Below are 22,289 nucleotides of genomic sequence, written 5' to 3' on the forward strand. Positions count from 1 at the left end.
TATTGGGAACCCCCTCTTGGCCATTTCCTCTGACAGAATTGAGCAGCCTCTGGGGTTACATGCTCCCACCACACTGGACACAAACTAACAGGGCCATCTTTAGACAGAGACCTCAGAAACCACGAGCCAGAACATGCCTTGTCTCCATAACATCTTGGGTGTTTCACAGTCCTGGCTGAAAGCTGATACACTAACTCACTGAGGTGTGAGCTAGGGCTCCAAAGAGCACGGACTAGGGTCTCGGGGGTCTCAGTTCTGTCCCTTTCCAGCCAGTGACCTTGGTTAGGTCATTTTACCCTTCTGATTCTCTCTCTCCCCCCTCACCTTCTTGTAACCAGGTCTTGAGTATTCCAAGCTAGCTATGGATTCACCATCTACCTGAGGATGGATTGTCCTCTCTAGAGCCGGACTACAGTCCTGCTCTCTCATGCTCAGTTTATGTGGGGTTAGAGCTGGAGCCCAGGGCTGCATTAGTGACAGGCAAGCAGCTAACTAGCTGAGTCGCATCTCCAGCCCTATTTATTTCGTTATCTGTACTTGTGATGGGAGTCATGCCGCCTGCCCAGCCAGATTCAGAGACTTGCGGCCTGGATATGCCTAACATGGTTCCTTACATAGGCAATGTGTGGAAGCTGCAGATGTCATGCCACAGAGAATACCTTGGGTGGGGCCTGAGAGTCCCATCCAGAGGGCCTAGCTGGGGACCCCCTCCCCCAGCTCTTCCCAAGACAGCCTGCTGTTTCAGTCCTCTCCTCAAGCACCGCAGCCCCTAAATCCTGGGTCAGTGCTAGAGACCCCCATTTGCCTTAGCAGGAATGGCTGCCATCCCTCAATGTACATGTCTATGTGGGCATACACTTCACCCCCACACATGGAGATCAGAGGACAGCTTTCAGGAGTTGGTCGTCTCCTTCCACAGTGGTGGCCAAGGGATTGAGCCTCAGTTGTCAGGCTTGATGGCAAATGGTTTACCCACAGAGACCCTACCTCTTTTCCCTTCCAACACTCCCTGACCTCAGATAAATTTCTCAGCTGTATGAAGCAACCAAAGCCCTGGCGTCTGTGAGTTTTCCCAGCCTCCCTCTTGCTAGTCTCTAACTTCAGAAACTCAGCTTCAGGGTCGAGGAGATGATTCTGTGGAGTACATGCTTGGCAGGCAAGAATTCAACCCCTAGGACCCATATAAAAAGCCAGCTGTAGTGGCATGGGTCTGTACCTACAGCCACGGGTTTCCCTGGGGTTCTCCGGCTTAGCCAAATTGATGAGCACAAGAGAAAGACTGAAAAGACTTTGTCTCAAAAACTAAGATGGTGGATTAGGAACTGCTTGAGCTTGAAGACCTGAGTTTGAATTCCACTAAAAATCCAGCATGAACCTATCTGCACCTGCAACCAGGCGCTGTGGAAGGAGGAGATGGGAGAATCTGTGGGGCCTTGCTGCCTGCCAGACCATCTCCGGGCTCCACAAGATACCTTGCCTCAAGGGAGTGAGGCAGACAATAGAGCAGTCATCCACTACCCTTCTTTGCCCTCCTCATGCCCACGGACATGTATGCACATACACCACACTCACACCTACACACCAGCACACACACACACAAACACATCCATGAGTACACTCACACACTCATGTGCATGCATACTCACACCTACGCACACACACATACACAAATACACTCACACACTCATATGTGTGCACACACACCTACACATCAGCACACACAAACATCCACAAATACACTCACACACCCTTGTGCATGCACACACACCTATACACAAGCACACACACGAATATATTTACGCTCGTGTATGCACACTTACACCTACACACAAGTACATACCTGCACAAATACACTCACACACTCATGTACATTCACATATGCACAGAAACCTGCACACCAGCACACACACACACACACACACACACACACTGAAAGAAGAAAGGAAAAAGCAATCAATGTGGAGAACCACTGAAGAAACACACGCAAAGTTGACTCTGGCCTCTACCCACGCACTTGCGCCCTCACAGCCCTATGTATTTGTGTACACACAAAGTCCTGTTATCATTTCTCTACACAGTACCTGTTCTCAGCCACCACCACCCCCATTTTTATACCTTTTCCTTTTCCTCTCCTGGGCCCCCAATTTTTAACTGCTTGAACTCCTGTTAGTCCTACAAAGCCCATAGAATTGTGACTTTGGAAACCAGCTTTCCTGTATTATGCGCTCTTTCCTTGGGTGGGATATGGACTGTATTCATCTGGGTCCTGTTCTTGTTTCTTTCGCTGTCTTCTAACCGCGACTCCTAGACAAGAGTAGACATGAGCACCGTAGGGGCAGCATCTAGGTCACCATTTCCACGGAACCTACTGTGGGCTGTGAAAGGCATTGGGTAGATGTAGAAGAGCTGTCTCCCATAGAGGCAAAGGCTTGGGCTCTACAGAGAGAGTGAGGCGAGCCCCTCCTCCCCGGCGGAACCGGGTGTTACAAATGAGCACTTAGAGTGACAAGGGTTTCTAGGTCTTCCTACTGACCTGAGTAGAAGACTCTATAGTGCCCCAAAGTCTCAACCTAAGAACCTGCAGCCTCACAAACTGCCCGAGTTTATTTGGGGAGCAGAATTCGATTTGCATGTCAAAGGAGCCGCTATCTGGTACCTGATGTAAGACTAATTTTATTATTAAATTATCAACACTGATTTACTGAGAAATACGGTACTGCCGGGAGCTATTTTTAACCTCCTGCCTGAGCCGAGACTCGGGCTCCGCAAACAAATCTTTCTTTGAAGGACACTGCATTTGCAAAAGTGAATTAGGTGAACAAATATCCGTCTATTCATGAAGTTTCTTTATTGCGAAATAAATAAATAACGGCCTGAATGCCTTCATTGTCCCCCTGGCGGCGATGGCTTCTGTGGATCCCTGCGGAGATGGGCGTGGCGCAGAGCTGGTGGGAGGCGCCCGGAAGTGCTGCCTGGGACTTCAAAGGCGGACTCCAGTCACCACCCCGCGGGTGTCCCCACCCCAGCACTATCCTCTAGTGGGGACCATCCCCGTCCAGGTCAGAAGGGAAGACAATGGGGAAACTCTGTGGCTCCTGTCTGTGGGATCTTGGCAGGTTCTTAACTTGAGCCTTTCTATCCTCCTATCTCATCCAGAGTTAATCCTGCCTCATGTCTGCGTAGTTGAGAGGATTAAACGAAATACTTAACACATCAAGCAATTGCCACACAATGGTTACTGTCGCAATCCTTGTTGGGACAGGTAAATGTGAAAAAAGGTAAAGATAGAAGCTTTTGTGGCCAGTCCTGTGGTATATGGCAGGAGAATGGACCCTAAAACCAGTTCTAGCCACACTAGGCAAAGCTGTGTGCCCCTAGGCAAGACACAGCCGTCTCTGTTCTTTATATTTCAATTCTACACAACAGTGTAGTTCAATGGTAGAGCACATGTCCAGCATGCCCAAGACCGGAAGTGCCAGTCCCAAACGTGAATGGGAGTAGGAGGTAGTGTAAACTATACATTGGGTCACAGGATTAAACACGTGATTCAATAGCCTCAGGTGTTGGAATATGACTCCCTCTGATCAAGACCATTACTGAATTTGGTGGTATATTCCTGTACCCAGCACTTGGAAGCTGGAGGCAGGAACAGAAGGTTATCCTAGGCTACATAACAAGTCTGAGGCCAGCCTGGAATACATGAAATCCTGTCTCAAAACCCAAACAAACATTAATATAATCCATCATTCCTCTCCTTGATGGTGGTGGTGATGGTGTGTGTGCCACAGGTCAACATCAAACCTCTTTCTCTATTGCTCTCCCCTTTATCTTTTGAGGCAAGTTCTCTCTCACTGAATGGAGCTCAGCAGTTCAGCTAAGCAGACTGCCCAGTGAGCTCTAGGGACCCAATCCAGGGAGCCTATCTTCTCCCTCTCCACCCCTCCTCCAGGGCTGGGGTTGCAGGAGAGTACAGCCATGCTTGTCTTTTGTGTGAGCACTGGGATTCAAACTCACATTTCACCCACTGAGTCGCCTCCCCAGCCCTTCCTTTCTTGATGCCATCTTTAAAACTCCACCCGCACTCAAAACCTGGTGCCAGGGATATGCGACAAATATGGCTTAGCAGTTAAGAGTACTTGCTGCCCAGTCGTAGGGATTGGAGTTCAGATCCAAGCGCTCATGTAACAAGCCCTGTATCCTTCACACACCTATAACCCCAGCTTTGAAGGTAGTGGAGACAGGTTGTGCTATTTTTGTTTATACTCTGGAACATTTGTTTAATGCTGCAAAGATGTGTTTGCTTAAATAAAATTCACCTGTGGTCCGGAGGTTGAGTCAGCAGCTAGCTGACAGGAAGTTGTAGGGAGGAGCCACGTGAAGAAAGGTTTATAAGGAGGGGTGAGGAAAACCAAGAGGACTCGGGAGCCAAGAGGGGGTGAGCTTCTTGCTATTTAGCCTCTCTGGGGAGCAGGATTCAACCCCAACCTTTGAATCTTGAGTTCTTTAGTGGGACAGAGGTTTAGATAAAATCCTTTTGTAGCTTTCAAAGAGTAGGTGCATGGAGGAACAGAATTTCCTCAGGCTGCGGGCCTTGTGACCTACAGAGTTGCAGTTGTTGACTAGGGTAGCTGTAGCTTTAAATAAAAGGACAACAGAAGGGTTGCTGAGTCTTGTTGCCTTTCAGTGTACCCGAGAAAATGCGAGCCTCAAGTTCAGGGAGAGATCTGGTCTAAAGATTGAGGTGGAGGGGGCTGGAGAGATGGCTCAGAGGTTAAGAGCATTGCCTCCTCTTCCAAAGGTCCTGAGTTCAATTCCCAGCAACCACATGGTGGCTCACAACCATCTGTAGTGGGGTCTGGTGCCCTCTTCTGGCCTGCAGACATACACACAGACAGAATATTGTATACATAATAAATAAATAATTTTTTTAAAAAAAAGATTTAGATGGAAAAGATGCCTGATGGCCCTCCTCTGTTTTCTCAAAGTAGGCATAGGCACAGGCACCTGCACACGCAAGTATGTATGCATTCACACAGACATTCACACTCACACAAGTGTGTGTGCACTCACAGACATTCACACTCACACAAGCGTGTGCACCCACAGACATTCGCATGCAGACATAAACAAATTTTAAGAGAAGATCAAAGGGATGTGGTGGACACACAAGGTGCAGGGTATTTGTGTTTGAGTGTTTTTTTTTTTTTTTTTTTTTTTTTTTTTGAAACAGGGTCTGTGTAGCTCAGGATGGCCTTTGTCTAAGAGTTTCTATTGCTATGACAAAATATCATGACCAAAGGCAAGTTGAAAAGGAAAGGGTTTATTTTGCTTATATTCTTCCATTTAACAGTTCATCATCAAAGGCAGGCAGAGCAGAAGCTCAAACAAGGCAGGGACCTGGAAGCAGGAGCCGATGCAGAGGCCATGGAGAGGTGCTGCTTACTGGCTTGCTCTCATGACTTGCTCAGGCTGCTTTCTTATAGAACTCAGGACCACCATTCCACAGCAATCAATAAGAAAATGCCCCATAGGCCTGCCTAAAGCCTGGTCTTTTGAGGCATTTTCTCACTTGAGATTCCCTCCTCCCAGATGACTCTAGCCTGTGTCAAGTTGACATAAAACTGACCAGGAAAACCACTGAACTCCTCCTAAATGGATTACCTTGGCTCTATCTTCTAATTACAGGTGTGCAGCACCAAGTTCAGTTTAGGCAGTGCTGGGGTTTGAACTCAGGACTTCATGCATGCTAGGCAACACTCTACCAAATGAGCCATATCCCCGTCCTAGAAAACAGGTTTTGAATGAAGCCTTGGCTCACCAAAGCAGCTTTCAAACTCCAGAGTACTCTGCCCTTGAACAGGGTGGGTCTTGTGCATGTACATCTTGGAGCTGAGGAGAGAAACAGCAAGCTATCTGAAGCTTTCCAAGATCCATATTGATCCCTGAGAGGGACCAGGTCTTGAATGATGCTTAGCCTGGATGTATGCCCTCTATGTACCTGCTGGAATAGGCTGTGCTGACCCTCTAGTTTTGGGAGCTTTAGTAGGATTAGCAGGTATCCTTCCTATGCATGGCAGAGGCCCCAGGCTGTGTACATCAATTTGAAAACAGTCTTTAAGGGACCTGGGCTGTCAATGGGAGTTTGCATATTCATGTAGTAGAGCCTTAAGACTTAGCTACTGGCTCCAGGCCCAATTACACTGGGCTTTATTAGCCTGGAGTCATCTGGACCACCAACCCCCATCAGGATCTGCAATTTGCATCCACACCTCAGTGTTTACCAGTGAGAGGTAAAGTTTACTACCACCTCATCCTCTCTGGAGCTAAGGCATGAATGGTGAGAAGGGTCCTGGGTTAAGTTCGAACTTGGAAATACAAAACAACCATGGCCGAACAACCGTGGCAACCCCTATACCTGCGTAATGGATGCACTTGGTAGTTTCAATATGAAATCACACACACACACACACCAGACAGACACACACTGGTTCATGTGTTTAAATACTTGGTCTTCAGTTTCTGATGCTGCTTAGAAAGTTGGGGAATCTTTGGGAGGCAAAGCCTTACTAGAAGAAGTCAGTCACTGGAGGTGGGCTGGGAGGTTTAGAGCCTGACCCATGCTCCTGTGGTAGTGCCTTCTCTACCATGACAGACTGATAGAAAGCCCAAGCACTTTCTCCCCTTTGTTGCTTTTTGTTGGGGTTCCATGATGTTCCATCATGGCAACGGGAAAATGGAAAATAGATTCGTTTTAATATCATTTCTGTTTCTGTGATAAAACACCCTGATAAAAAACAACTTAGGAGAGAAAGGGTATATTTCAGTTCACAATTCCAGGTTACAGTCCATCATTGTGGGGAGATCAGGGCAGGAATCTCAAGCAATTAGTCACATCACACACAAGTCAAGAGCAGAGGGAAATGAATACATGCATGCTCACTTACTTGCTTGTTTGCTTACACTCAGCTCAATTTCTCCTCTCTTAGAAAGACCTCCTGCCTAGGGAATGTGCCACCCACAGTGGACTGGGTATCCCCACATCAATTACTTTTGTAACATGAAGGGGGGCCTGCTTGTTTGTTGTGGTTTTTCTGTCCCGCCCAGTACCCCACAACTGTTTAGCCCCAAAGAAAATCACACATAGATCTCTATAAGTTATAAAGCTGATTGGCCCATTAGCTCTAGCCTCTCACTGGCTAACTCTCACATCTTGATTAACCCATTTTTCTGATCTTTGTTAGCCATGTGGCTCAGTACCTTTTTTCAGTGGGGCAGATCACATCCTGCTGCTTCGGTGATCTAGGCAGGAGTCGGAGGAATCAACTTCCTCCTTCCCAGAATTCTCCTGTTCTCATTACATTACTTCTACTTCCTGTCTTGTTTTCCCGCCTATATTTCCTGCCTGGCCAATCAGTGTTTATTTGTAATATGATTGACAAAATACAGACAATTCTCCCGCACCATACTTTAGTTAAATTAAGGTAATCCCTATAGACATACCAACTGGATGTAGGCAATCCTTTGTTGGGACTCTTCCTAAGTGATTCTAGGATGTGTCACAGTGACAGTTAAAGCTATCACACTGTTTTTAACTCACAGGACAACTAAAAGGATTGCAGTAGTGTCAGGAAATGTTGTTGGTAGCTCCAACACAGAAACATGCTAACACTGAAACCCATTCTTGTCTCACTCCAATGGCCTTGGTTTGATAATTTCTGAAAGATTTTGGCTCATCAGAAGACAACACAATGTCTGGCCATCATTGAGAATACCTACCATCTTGCATCTCAGATCCTTATTCTGTACCGTCTACTGTGTTCTTGCACTTCAAGAATCCTCCTAGGCACCCACACAGAGGAGCACAGCCACATCTTACAGAAAGCGAGGCTCAGCAAAGTGCAGGCATCTGCTCAAGTATTGCAGAGGTAGTTTGTAGTAAACCTCGCTTGGAACCCTAGTCCACAGACCATAATCAGGGCTTACCAAACATAAACTGCTTAGAATACTTATGTCCTTCTGTATACTGTGAATACATATATCTTCCATTGGTTAAATAAAGAACCTGCTTTGGCTTATGGCAAGATAGAATATAGCTAAGCAGGAAATCCAAGCAAAGATAGAGAAAGAAGGCAGGGTCTATAGAGATGCCAGCAAGTTGCCCATGGAACAGGATGCCAGTATATAAGGTAATGCCACGGCCATGTGGCGATATACAGACTATTAGAAATGGGTTAATTTACAAGTGAGAGCTAGGCAGTAATAACCAAAACCATCGGCCAAGCCATTAATATTAACCTTTTAGTGACTGATTATTCTATAAGTGGTTGCAGGGACCGGTAGAAAAGAAACATGCCCTGGCGAGACAGCAAAAGCCTCTGGCTGCGTTAGATGGAGCAGCAAGTAACTTCTGTGTGAGCTTGTGCATCTGTGAGCATGTGTGTGTGGTGCATCTGTGAGCATGTCGGGGGAGGGAGCAGGGAACAATCATGGATGTCATTTTTCAGGAACCTCCACCTTGTTCTTTGAGACAGGGTCTCTCACTGGCCTGGGACTTGCCGCCTAGTCTAGGCTGGCTTGACTGTGAGCTCAAGGGATCCACCCCTCAGCCTCCCAAGAGCTGGGGCTACACACGTGGCTTCTCAGACTCAAACTCAGGTCCTCACACTTGCAAAGCAAGCGCATTATTGACCAAGCCATTTCTCCAGCCCCCAAAGTGATTCTTTTTCAAAACAAATGTCTAGGTGCCAGATGCTATGGAACACAAAACACTCCCTTTCTATAATGTTCCTGTACATTAGGCGGCATTTTCTAGAACGAAAAACTGTGATTGGCAAGATAGCTCAGGAAATAAAGGTGCTCGCCATGCAAACCTTCTGGCCTGCAATTTATCCCTGGAGCCATATAAAAGTGGAAGACAAAAGCCAGCAAGACGGCTCAGTGGGTGAAGGTCCTTGTCACTGATAACCTGAGTTTATACTTGTCAGAGGAGAGAACTGAGTCCCACGATGTTGTCCTTTGACCTCCCCACGCCTGCCATGGGAAGCCCCTTCAGATACACAGACACACATGTACATGCACAGTAAATAGACACAATGTGATTTTAAAAAATTGAAATAAGAGGAGAGAGGCAAGCCCATAACGTCTTCTGACCCCCACACGTGCGCCTGACACATCCGTCCACACGTAACAACAGTGAATTAAATGTTTAAGGCAGCTGCCCAGAGATTAGATGATAGTATCAAATGGCCTGTAGTTGGGAGGAGGGGGGAGGGGGAGGGGAGGGAGCTGGGTGACAAGAAGTGTGTGTCTTTTGAGGTCAGATACACCCAGGTTTCAATCTCTGGGAGTTCCTTTGTTGGGTGACCTAGGGCCTATAGCAAGACCTCTCTCCTGCTTTAGCTTGTAAGACATTTCACTCACAGAGTCTCTGGCTTCTCAGTTTACTTCATTGTTGAGATTAAGCTAGTTAACATAGATAAAAGGATTGTCTCACTAAAAATCCAAAAGGTTTAAAAAGCTTCCCCCCCCCCCCCCCCCCCCCCCCCCCCGGCTCTCTACCTTCTGACCTGGTTGCTTTCAAAGGGCCAGGCTATTTTGGGACACTCCACTGCTGTCCACTGCTCAGTTCGGTTGCTGATGTCCCAGAACTGTGATGCCTGCTGGCCTCCAGCTGCCAGACATCGGGGTAGACCCCTCTATTCTTTCTTGCTTACCCCCTAGCCCCAAGTCCAATGTGGGGTAGGGGAATGCATCAGTTTCAGTCCTGGACATGGGGACTGCAGGACAAGAAGAGAGGGAGGGAAGGGGCCATTCTCCAGACCCCAGGCCTGGGGACCTGGGCCACTCATCCAGGAGCTAGGCAGAAGCTAACTGAGCTCGCCTGCTTTACATCCATGGACCAGTAGCCTTGCAAGCATCACTTCCACCTGGAGGAAGGGACTTACTTTGCCAAGCCCAACAAAGTCCCATTTGGACAAGCAGACGCACACAAAGAAGCAGAACTTGGGCAGGAGAGATGGCTCAGGGAGGTTCAATGCTGTCTTGTGAGCACCTGGGGCAGAGTTTAATCCCTAGGACCCACATTTTAAAAAAGACAGGTGCTGTAGTGCATGCTCGTAATCCAGTCACTGGGACACACATGGCATGCACACACGTACATACACACATGCGTACACTTACACAAAAAAGAAACACGGCTCTAGCTGGGTGCGATGGCATAACCTGTAACCCCAGCAATAAGAAGAATGAGCAGGTTAATGCTGGTCTGTGGGTTCAAGGGCAGCCTGAAATACAGAGAGCCCTTGTCTCGTAAGTGGAATAAAGGCAAAACAAAGCCTGTGGGTGACAAGTATATCCACCTACATGTATGTATTCTCTCTCTCTCTCTCTCTCTCTCTCACACACACACACACACACACACACACCACATATGTGTACACGCACACAAATTTAAAAAGCAAACTTGCTGTAGCTGGATGGGGGTGGGCAAAAAGCAGCTAATAAGTTGTGTGCAAATCCACTCTGATGTGTGTTGGAAAGTTCTAGAAGAATGCAAACCACTGTGCTATTACTGAAATTATCTCTGGGGGGAGAAATCAAAGAAAAGGAAGAGGATTTTTTTTTCACTTTCGTTTATATTTATCTATATGGTTTACATCTTTTTAGAAGTATGTATTATGCCAACAGTTTTCAAAAGATGTTTTCCATTTGGAGAAAATAAAAGCTTCGTGACAGCCAAAGTGACGAGTGAGGGACCTACTAGAAATGCAGTAATCTTCCCAGGAGCCCAGACACAGGAGGTGGCCCTAGACAAGAGAGCCGAACAGCCAGGGGGCTCAGTGTGACAGTAGCCATGCTTTCATTTGGACTAGAAGGTTCTGGCGATCCCTAGAGGCACAGTTAGGACCTCGTGGGCTATGATGATGCCTTCCAACAAGGCGGGAGGTAGCCAGGGCCAATCTTCTCAGAATGCCCACCCCTTGGTCCCTCTGGGAAGTCACACCCAGAATCAGGTACACCTGTCATCCCAGGATTCAGGAGGCTGAGGCAGGGTGGTCCCAAGTCTCATGACAGCCAAGACTACAGAGCAAGACCCTGTCCTCAAAATAAAAGCTGTGTATAGTGGTGCACACTTGTAATCACAGAACTTGGGGGATTTATGAGGTCAAGGTCATCCTTCTCTATAAAGCAAGTCCCTGTCCAGACTGGGCCATGTGAGATCTTGTTTCCAAATAAGTAAATAAATTAATTTAATTTAATAAAAATAAAGGCATAAGGATATAGCTCACTTAGAAGTTTATTTGGTTTTTTGGTTATTGTTGCTTGGTTTTGAGGATTTGTTTTTGTGTGCCACCAAGCATGAAGCCCTAGTTTATATTCCCTGCACCTCATAAACTGAGTATAGTATAATCCGAGCACTTGGAAGGTAGAGGCAGGAGAATCAAGAATTCAAGGTCACTGAAGGCTACACAGTAAAGTCAAGGCCAGTCTGTCTTACATAAGGTCCGGTCTTAAATAAAATAAATAAATATGAAAATTTACATACCCACACAGAAATCCTTCTAAGATTTGTCTCCTTTGCATGATGGACAATGAGGGCTGATGAGAAGCCAAGGACAGTGGCACTGTGTTTTGATCCTACTGCATGTACTGGCTTTTTGGGAGCCTAGCCTGTTTGGATGCTCACCTTCCTAGACCTGGATGGAGGGGGGAGGACCTTGGACTTCCCACAGGGCAGGGAACCCTGACTGCTCTTTGGACTGGAGAGGGAGGGGGAAAGGAGTGGGGGAGGGGGAGAGGAGTGGGAGGAGGGAGAGAGAAATGGGAGGCGGGGAGGAGGCAGAAATTTTTTCAATAATAATAGAAAAGAGAGAGAAAAGAAAAAAAAGATTTGCCTCCTTTGGCTCCTTCTGAGTGCTTTCATCAATCCAGCCACCACTCAGCCACTCCTACCCCATCAATACATGCAAGCACTCATCCATCCTTCCATCTACCCATCATTTGTCCACCTTCCCCTCCGTCCATCCATGAATCCATCTACCCAGCCACCCAACTGTCTATCCACCCATCTGCTCACCCACTGTTCATCCACCATGAGTGGATACTCAAGGGTTTATGGGGCATTCACTGGTGCCAGGCACCACTGTAAGTCCGAGGGACAGAGGTCATTCTATGGTCATTCCATTTCTAGGGACACAGGGTCTTACCTTGTGAACCTTGTAGTCCTCAGAGAACTCAGACAGCCCAACAAGTAATCATAGCACTGTAATAAGCATTATGACAGCCAAGTTTCAGAGTTCTCTGGGCCCAAGGGTAAGGCAGAAAGAATCCCTGTGCAGCAATCAGGAGACAGAACCTGGAAATGTTATGCAAGCTAAGCCTTCGTGAAATAGGAGCTGGTCCAGAGAAAAGGGTTCCAAGTAGAGGAAGCAGGATACTTGCTATTCAGAATAGCACGGGGGAGGGGGGGCTAAAAACAAACTGATTACCATGGAATAATCCTTTTGTACACTGTGAAGATGTTTTGCTCTCATTGGCTTAATAAAGAGCCATTTGGCCAATGGCTAGGCAAAGAGAGGTTAGGCAGGGGGGTCAGACTAAGAGGATGCTGGGAAGAAGGAAGGTGGAGTCACGAGGAGACACAAAGGAAGCAAGAGATGAACATGCCCTGCTGAAAATCGGTACCACCACATGGTAGAGCGTAGATAAGAAACATGGTTTAATTTAAGTTGAAAGAGCTGTTAGTAACAAGCCTAAGCTATCAATTAATGAAAAGTCTCCGTGTCCGTTATTGGGGACTCAGTGGCCCTGACGAGGAACTCTGCCTACAACTGATGACAATGATTAGGAGAGAGCCAGCACCTACCTCCCGGATCCCCTGAGATTCTTGACCTTGACTTACCTGCACAGTGCATTTGTAGAAATATGCCCTCATTGTGCCTTGTTTGCTTGGGTTTGGGTTTGTGTGTGATCATGTATGTGCCCGTGCATGGGCTTAGGGGAGGTCAAAGATCAACCCTTCAGTGGTACCCTTCTTTAGGAGCTGTTCACCTTCTTTTGTTTTTGAAATAGGCACTCTCCCTGGGCTAGAACTTGCCAAATAAACTGGGCAGGTTCTCCACCAAACCCCACGGATATACCTGTTCGTGCTGGGATTGCAAGCACACAGCACCACACCCAGCTCCAGGTCTGGGGACATGAGCTCAGGTCCTCAAGCTTGCATAGGAAGCACTTTACCAAGTGAGCAAGCTCCTTCTCTACATTCCCATAGGACTCAGGCTCTGACACCACATGCACTTTGGTAACAACCCTTGCTCTTGCCTCCCTGTGCCTCAGTGTCCTCGGCTGTGAAGTGGGGCTGACATCAGTACCTCCTAGTGGGGCTTTGAGACCACAGCTGTACCCAGTTAGAATTCCTAACGTACTGTATGGGGTGGGTGTCAGGCTGTGCAGTTGAAGGTGTTAGCACTAGATGATAGACTCGTGGTCTAGTGACACTCTTCAAAACTAGTGTGGTAAAGTTTGTTCTGAAATCTGTTACGCAGACTGCTTGCTGCGCTGCTGCTGTGGTCCTCCGTCTTTTGTGAAATGCTCCCCCTCCTTGAAAGAAATCCAAACCCAGGAGTCACAGGAGGCCCCAGCATGACGGGGCCGTGGTAACTCTCAGCTGCTAGATGTGTTCTCCAGCACTCAGAGAGGCTCTGAGTGCGACCCTCCCTGCTCAGACCTGCATGGTCCTGAGTCACTTCCAACCACAACTGCGAAGTCAAGTGTAAGAGGGAAGCATGGGAACTCTTAGCGTTCCGTTTTGTTTTGAGACAACACTTCACTGTGCGTGATGGTTAGGATGGATTGCCGGCGGTAGGACCAGAATCACCTGGGAAGTGGGCTTATGAGAATGCCTCTTGGGTTATCTTGATTAAGTTAGCTGGTGTGGGAGGATCCATAGTAATTTAGAGGAACCATTCACTGAGTGAAGGATCCTGAACTGTACAAGATGCAAAGAAAGAGCTGGGCAGTGGTATACACGTACCCATTGCTCTCTGCTTCTTGACTCTCTTAGTTAGAATTCTCTTTTGCTGTGAAGAGACACCATGACCATAGCAACCTGTATAAAGATAACATTAAAACTGAGGGGGCTTCCAGTTTCAGAGTTCAGCCCATTATCATCATGACAGGGAACATTGCAAGCAGAGACTGCACTTTTGTTTCCTGGCCACCCAGACCAGAATAATCACACAGAAACTATATTAATTGCAACACTGTTTGGCCAATGGCTCAGATGTATTCCTATTAGCCCATTTCTATTAATCTATGTATTACCATGAGTCTGAGGCTTACCAGTAACATTCTGGCATCTTTCTCCTTCTGGGACTGCATGGCATGTCTCTGACTCCACCTACTCTTTCTCTATCTAACTCTGTTCAGATTTCCTTTCTGGCTTTACTCTCCCAAGTCACTGGCCGAAAGAGCTTTATTCATTAATCAATAAAAGTAACACATATACAGAAAGACTTCCCACATCACAAATGGTGCTGTGTCCCTCCCATAAAGTGCTAGGATTACAGGTATGCACTTGGAAGAAACTTTCACTTTATTTATTTATGTCAGAGAGAGAGAGAGAGAGAGAGAGAGAGAGAGAGAGAGAACGCAATGCATACCTGTCACCCCAAGACAGAAGGATCAGAATTTCAAGGTCATTCTCAGTGATTGGGAGTTCAAGGCCAGTCTGGCTGTCAGAGAGGAAGAAATCCTGACACATGCCTATTATCTCATCAGGAAGGCTGTTGAGGCAGGGGGATCTCAAGTTTAAGGCCAGTCTGGGCTATATTAAAAAAAAAAAAAAACCTGAGCAAGATACATTGACATGTGTTTATGAAAATGTCATAATGAGACACATTACTTTGCATGCTAAATAAATTAATGAAATTAATTTTTCGTTGAATGAAAAGAGAGACAAACAAATTACTAATATTAATACCTAAAACAGGACCAGAGCTCTGCCTGCCAAGAATTAAAGGGCACAGGCTTATCTCTGACTCATAGGGAACACACTTTCATGCCTAACATTGAGAAAATAACAAATTAACCCTCTTTTATTTTTGTTCCAACGAAAAGGAGATCTGCTTCCAAACCTGATTAGCCTGCTAGGCTATGGATACTGATCTGACTATGAGTCCCCCCGATGAATATAAATACAAAAGCTGGAAAAAATTTAAAGTATAGACTGATGATAGTATACATAAATTATTCATATATCAAATATATATGTTGATTCGAGAGTTCCAAAAAGAAAAAAGAAGTTTAACCAATAGGAATGCATGATCAGGGGCTTTTAAAGGGACCAGTCCCTGCAGTGTGGCCTCTGCAGTGTTATCATCGGTAGGTGCAGGTCAGGGGCCGGGGGGGGGGGGGGGGGGGCTGGGTTTTGTCTTGGAATCTGGTAAGAGTTAGCTGCTCCAAGATAGGAAAGAACCGGAGCAGAAGGCACAGCCTCCAGAATCTTCCGGGCCAGGTGCGGCTCTCCTGAACTCAGGCAATCCTGAAGATGAAAACTCCCACTGACAAAGAGTCTCAGAACAGAGAAGAGCCTTCCTGCCAGGCAGAGACAGGCAGTACCACTTCAGCTAAGCTCTGGCACCTGCAGGACACTCCCTCCTCACTGCCACCGAGGGAGAAGAGAAGAGTTGTTGTGACAGGTTGCTGATGGGGACACGCTGTTCCAAACAGAGCGTTTGCTAGGCCATCAGCAAGGCCCCAAGGCCAGCATGCTTGGCCCAATCCCAAGACATGGTGCTTGGAGGAGTCCGAATCTGGGGGTCCCTGGAGGAGGAAGTCTGGAGAAGAAGGCACCTGTGGGTCTTCTTGTCTGACTCACTTACATCTGAAGCCTGGGGAGTGGGAGGTAGACATTCCCACTCTATACACAAAGGACAATAGCCTGGAGACCTAAGTTTGAATCCCAACTACACTTCTTTATGTGTGCAAATGAGTGTGCAAATGAACTTTTATGCTTGGATATGTGGGTACACGGGTGCACATACGCATTGTACGTGTGTGTGTGTGGAGGCTAGAGATGAGCCTTGGATGTCATTTCTCAGGCTTTTTATAAGACAAGGTCTCTCACTGGCCTGAAGCTCATCACATAGGCTGAGTGAACTGGCCAGTGAGTCCCAGGAATCCTCTCCCCAGCACTGCGATGTCGGAGTGCCTCACCATGCTGGGTTTATCTTACCCAGATTCCAGGGATTGAACTCAGATCCTCTTGCTTGCACAGCAAGCAATTTACCAAGTGATCTAGCTCCTCAGTTCTAAGATACAACTGGGGACTTTGGACAGGTCGTAAATTTCTCCAGGTTTTAAGCAGACAAAAGAGTCCCTTGTGTGTTTATTGTCCGCGACTGTTCGATACTCCTAGCACGGGAATACAACTAGGAAAGAAGTTGGGACCGTGCTTGATAAATTGCAAGGATGAGTGTTTGAGGTGAAGGGCTTCTTGTATCCCATAAACACCCCAAATCTGATGGCTTAATAAAGGTGGCTAGAATGGAGACCTGGTCTCCCATCCAAGCCTGTCCCCTTCTCGGTTCCCACCAACAAGGCCCTTAGCTGGCCACAAGCCAGCCTGAGACCTGGGAGTGGCAGACACCAGGACTGCTGGCCAGCTTCTGTTAACTGAACCTCTCAAAGCTCCCTCATCAATCCATCATCCTCTTAGCAGCTGACACCTCTGGCAGAGCCTCCCGGCAGCCCCAGTATTAGAATTACAAGAAGCCCAGTTCCGAGGGGGAATACAGATGGAGGAATCTCGGCTTCAAATTTGTCCAAGTATTGTAAATAGTGGGACCCGGGAAAGGCATCTCCCCTGCCCTTCTGACAAAGGGGAAGGGGAGGCGAGTTTGTTAAAGTACAAATTGCTTCTTACTGCAGAGACTAAAGCTGGATTGGGGCACCTCCTTAGCAATTCCTCCCAGCTCTCAGAAAAGCCACCGCTGCATGTCAATTTTAATTTTTGAAATTTAAACCGAGGGCTTTGTGTCTAAGCTCCATCTCATCAGAGGAAGGGGAGGAATAAGTCAAAAAGGATTAGGGGTCCGATGGGGATTGCAGATCCATAGCAATTAGACTTCATTTGGGTTGCAGACATTGGGTTTTAATCGCATTTCAGGATGATACAATCAGCAAGGCATCCAAAAGTGATACCCATCCTGTAACCATAGACTGTTCCTGGGTACAGGTGGCCTCGGCTAGGTTTGGGATCCACCATCAGAGTGGGTAGCATGGCCTGTGGTGGGAAGTTAGGGTTCTGTTTGTGTATGGAACTGGGAAATGATAGTTTGATAGTATTTCTCTTTCCCTTTGTACACTTTATTCTTGGACTCAATGCAGGCATAATCATTGCTTATATTCAACCGAATGACTAGAAAACATTATTCAAATAAAACGAGAGCACAGAGGAATGGTGGCAGCCACGGGATTCGAGGCAGGGGGTATAATTGTCTTGTAAAGGGAAAAGCAGCCTTCATTGCCTTCCTGAACAATGCAATGTGAGGGTAGACTGCAACCAAGAATGTCTCACACACTGCATTGGCATGAATGCAGGCCAGTGTGCAGCATGCATTGAATGAGAACAATTATATCTACATTAGCAGTTTTCAAGTGTTCAGCTTTGCCTAGATACACACACTCCAGGATTACCTATGTGTAGACAGGCGAGTGTGCACACACACACACTCATTTACAGACCTCTTTAAACATCTGGGGCATGTGTGTGAGTGTGTGTTTGTGTGTGTGTGCCACAGTCAAAATGTGCACATCAGAGGACAGTCTGTGAGAGTTGCTTCTTTTCTTCTGCCCTGTGGGCTCTGGGCATTGAACTCAGATACTTTGGCTTGGTGGTAAGTGCCTTAACCTGCTGAGCCCACAAACACATCTCCTTCCAAACAATCAAAAGGGGCTCAGTACAGCAGGCAGTGTGATGGCGCATACCTATCATGCTAGCTCTCAGAAAGCTGAGACAGGAGGATGGTCAATCCCAGACCAGCCTGAGCTAAACGTTGAGAATCCGTCTCATTATTTTTTCCACTTAAAGTTGGAGAATTAAAAGAGCTCAGTAAGTGATAGCAGGCAGCTGCTGGCTGTTTACGACATCGCAATAAAAATAAAACAAAAAGGAGAGAAAGAAAGAAATGCCCAAACCGTGTGGAATGTTTTCATGACATAGGTGTACAGATACCGACAGGAAGAGAGACAGAGTTAATAGTCCCCCAGCTGTTGAGTCACTTCTTTCAGGGAGAAATGACCCCCAAAAGCATCTGCCCCTCCTGGAGGGGCTGACATCTCCCTTATACATTGTTCCTGTTAAACTCAGAGAGCTGAAAGACCGACAGAATAGAGTACTGACTCTTCTGAGAGCAAGGACCTAGCTGGAATGTGAACAGAGACACCGCAAGTGTGCTGTTGGTCTTTCAGGGAGTGAGAACTTTCAGTCCAGGGATGCTTCTTCCTGTCCTTATCTCTTAGAGCCCCCAGAATTCAAAGGGTTCCGCACTGGCAAGTGTCTCATAATTGTCTTCCACTTCGCAGGGACCCTCCCTTCTGACCTCCTCTACCAGATCCACGGAGAGCTAGTTGCCCAAACTGTACACCATCACCTCTCATCCTTGCACCCCCTCAACTCAGGGCTGCATTGAAAATGGCAGGATGCTGTTCTGATCCCCGCCCCCACCCCCACACACACACCTTTCAGCCAACCCCAGGTTGCAGGGGGCAGTGCACTGCTGGAGACTGGGCATTGGCCAGGTTGTAAGGTCGGGGCGATTTCTGGAGTCCAGGTCACGGAGCTGTATTAACAAAAAGAACAGGAGCCGGTGGTCTAAAAACATAATTTAATGCATGGCAGAGGAGGTCAGAGGAGAGTATGTGGCAGGTGACTATTCTGTTTGTTGGAATTCAGCTAAGGATGGGTTTTTGGCTGATGGACAGGAAAGTCTGCAGAGGCATTTTGGGTCACAAAAAGGGAGGTCCCAGGGAGGTCACCTGGGTCTTATCTTCCTGGTGAGGCCTGCAGTCCTTGACCTGACTACACTGGGAGGGAGAGGTGAGCCGGGAAACCTCAGGCTCCTTAGGACTGCCTGCCGACCCAATCAGCTTTCCCAAGTCTGGGCTGCCCCACAACCAAGCCCCTCCAGAGCTGGGATTCTTCCCCAGCTCTCCACTTAAAAGTGTTCCCTCTCCCTCCCCAGGATGGGCACTGGGACCAGGGACACAGCCTCCCCACAGCGTGGTGAATCAGACACACTGAGACCTGAGGCAGGGTAAATAGGACAGCAGGGATGTGTCTTTTCCAACGAAGATGTCAGGAAGTGTCATGAAGCCGCAGAGTGACATTCACCAAAGAGCCACGAGAACCCTGTGGGGATGGGGCGGCATGAAGCCACCCGGTCTCGCGGTCTCGCGCTCTCTGCACCCCTAATCCGGATACAGGAGAAAGCCCGAGAATGTGCTGTACTTGTTGTTGTTGCCTCCGTGAGCCTTCCCGCCGTCCAACTTCACGTAGACTTCATCGCCTGAATCCAGGTGCAATACCACACTGTTGCTGGCATAGTCGTAATTCTGGTCTGCATCTTGGGCTATGGCGCTGGCACGCACCTGCGGAGCGAACCGAGGAGTAGGTGAACCCTCGCACCTCTTCCCGAGTAAACGCCTGGCCTCCCTCGCCCATCCCCTTGCAGGCTCTCTGCCTGCTACTGCACCCCCTCCTCAGCTCCAAGTTCTCTCTGCAATAGAGTCAAGGAAAGAGGAGAGGACTTCCGAGACACTGACCCAGTGTGTAAAGGAGGTTCTAGTGGTTAAGGCCACGATGAAGAAACCTAGAGGGAAAAGGGTGACCCACGTGCAACCACAGAGCCACAGAGCGAAAGAAAACTGCGTTGTTTTAAAAGCCCTGCTACTTCAGACCAGGACTCAAGCTATGGGGGACCTAGGACCTAGTTTAGGTGTCAGGAGCACTGCGTACCCGGGGTCCAACTTCAGGCGTGCGGCAGCGGCATTTGGGCAAGCATAAAGGAGTGCGCAGGGAAGCGGGATGGGATGCTGTGGTCCAGCGCCCACTCCATCCCAGAGTTTGCTGGGGCGCCGGAGGGTGAGTGGCAGGGTAAAAGATAGTTCCCGGCGATTCCGGGAGCCTGTTACGGTCTGCAGAATCTGTTGGACCCGGTAAAGTAGGGAGGGGTATGTGGGAGAAAGTCACTGACCTGCCCGTTTTTGCAGAGATCCGCCCACATGCTGGTTCCGTCGCCGCCACGCATGAGGATGTGGTAAGTGAAGAAGTAGATGCCTCGTACCTGGCAGCTGAACTTGCCGGTGGTGGGGTCGTAGTGATTGCCAAGGTTGGTGACCACGTCGTCGAACTTGAGCACCTCGTAGCCTTCATGGGGACTCTTGAGTCCCACATAGAAGGCGATCTTGGGACCGCTAAAGGCAGCGCTCAGCGCACTGGTCACTTCGCCCTCCGTGTCGCCACCGCCCCCGGTTCCGCCACCCACCACTCCAACGCCACCAGCCGCGCTGGTTGTCAACTGCAGTCCTGGTAGCCCTGGCCTCCCCGAGTCTCCCTTCTCCCCTGGGGGACCCCTGGGCCCAGGCGGCCCCGGTTCTCCAGGGGGACCCCGAGGCCCCGGCTTGCCTGGTCTCCCTGGATCACCCTTTGGTCCCTGGATAAAGGGAGGCGGGGGGTTGGCGCTGAGGTCCTGCATAACTTCCAAGGCAGCAGTGCTGGGTCCTGGCGGTGGAGCCTTGGCGCCCGCGGGTCCCCCTGCGGGAGCGACGCTGTACGGGTCACAAATCATGCGGCAGGTGCCCAGCATCTCGTAGTGAGCAGCGCCGGGGGGAGCCGCCTGCAGCAGCAGGGGAACCGCGATCAGCAGCCCCAGTGCCATGGCCAGGAGCACGCCGACGGCCGCCAAGCAGGCGCGCCGCCGCCGCTGCCACAGCCGGGAGGCGACCGCCACCAGCTCCTCCTTGCCGCCCGGGGAGGTAATGGTGGAGCGGCGCGGGTGGCCCCGCTCTACGCGCTCGGACGCCAACTCCGCAGGTCCCCGCCGCGTCTCCGACGTGGAGACCCCTGTCCTGGCCACCCAACTATTTCAACGGGAGGTATCCGGACCTGGGATCCGGTAGTCACGGCTCTGGAACTGATCTGGAGAGTCGAAGAGCCCGACACGCATGGCGAGGGGCGCACAGGACGAGCCCGGCGCCCCGGAGGGTTTCAGGTAGAGGCGGCTGGGAAATGCTGGGTCTGGTGAGGCTTTCGCAGCGGCGCTGATTCCTGCTCTGCTGGGATTGGCGGGGCTTGGCAGGGTTCAGTGGGACTCTGGAACAGCTCTGCCGCACGCTCTTCTCCGCTCTCCCGCTGCTCGCAGGCTCCCGGGTGGAGGGGGGGACCCAGCTACCCTGACGTAAGGAGATCAGGACGGAGCGGCGGAGGCGGCGAGGCAGCGGCGTGCGCTGCCATCACTCGGGAGACGGCGCCCTCCTGTCATCAGTTCCCATCCCGCAGCGTCCTCCGGAGATATGCCTGCTGGCGGCGCCCAGGAGCCACAAGTGGGAGCAGCGGGCCGCAGCCCCCCGCTGGGGCACCATAGACACACCCACCCTCGGACACACGCACCTCCCACAGACCACTTCGCACTAGCACCCACGCGCGCAGCCAGTGGGTGCACACAGCACCGCACACACACGGCCACAATGGTGCTCAGAAACGTGGTACCTGCCTGCAAGGTTCTGGTGGGGTTACCAAATCCATCCTCTTGTCTGTATGGGTCCAGACCTCAACCCAAGTCCAGGACAGCCTGGGCCTCCAGCTCTGCGGGAAGGACCGACCCTGTAGAAGCCTTGGAAGTGACTAGAACTAAACCAGTGTTGCTCCTGGGTAATCTTCCATTAATCTAGGGCTTCAAATTGTGAAATAGGTTTCTCCAGAGAACCCCCCACTAACTTTTAAAAGGATTCCTATATCTTTATTGTGTGGATAAATATATATCAGAGGATAACCCGCGGGATTAGTTCTCTCTGTTCACAATGTGGGCTGGTCCAGGGATCAGACTCTGGTGCTCCGGCTTAGCAACAAGTGCTCTTAGAAGCTGAGCTATCCTGGCTGGCAGGAAGGACTTTAGAACGTCCAAAACACCCAGGACAGCGCATTCGCGCTGTAGATGCTTTCCTCCCCAGGCCAGGCGCTATTGCTTGCCTCCCGCAGAAAATCTACCTGAAAACATGTTGCAGTCTGG

General features: G+C 49.1%; 1 protein-coding gene across 1 annotated transcript; it reads right to left on the bottom strand.

Annotated features, from left to right (window-relative positions):
• Positions 1 to 18,873: 18,873 nt before the first annotated feature.
• Positions 18,874 to 21,560, bottom strand: C1ql2 (complement C1q like 2). Its single transcript, XM_057770258.1, has 2 exons — positions 20,256 to 21,560; positions 18,874 to 19,650 (listed from the first exon to the last, which is right to left on the bottom strand). The coding sequence occupies exons 1-2, from the start codon at positions 20,937 to 20,939 to the stop codon at positions 19,471 to 19,473; spliced, it is 864 nt and encodes a 287-aa protein (XP_057626241.1). The 5' UTR covers positions 20,940 to 21,560; the 3' UTR covers positions 18,874 to 19,470.
• Between the last annotated feature and the right edge of the window lie 729 nt (positions 21,561 to 22,289).

This window comes from Chionomys nivalis, chromosome 5 (genome assembly GCF_950005125.1).
Source record: "Chionomys nivalis chromosome 5, mChiNiv1.1, whole genome shotgun sequence".
NCBI lineage: Eukaryota > Metazoa > Chordata > Mammalia > Rodentia > Cricetidae > Chionomys > Chionomys nivalis.

What these genes read in the sequence shown, in the direction of transcription:
- C1ql2 (XM_057770258.1), bottom strand. Translation starts at nt 20,939, where the DNA reads ATGGCACTGGGGCTGCTGATCGCGGTTCCCCTGCTGCTGCAGGCGGCT. An exon ending in ATCTCTGCAAAAACGGGCAG is followed by an intron (nt 19,651 to 20,255) that starts GTCAGTGACTTT and finishes TTCGCTCCGCAG; the next exon opens with GTGCGTGCCAGCGCCATAGC.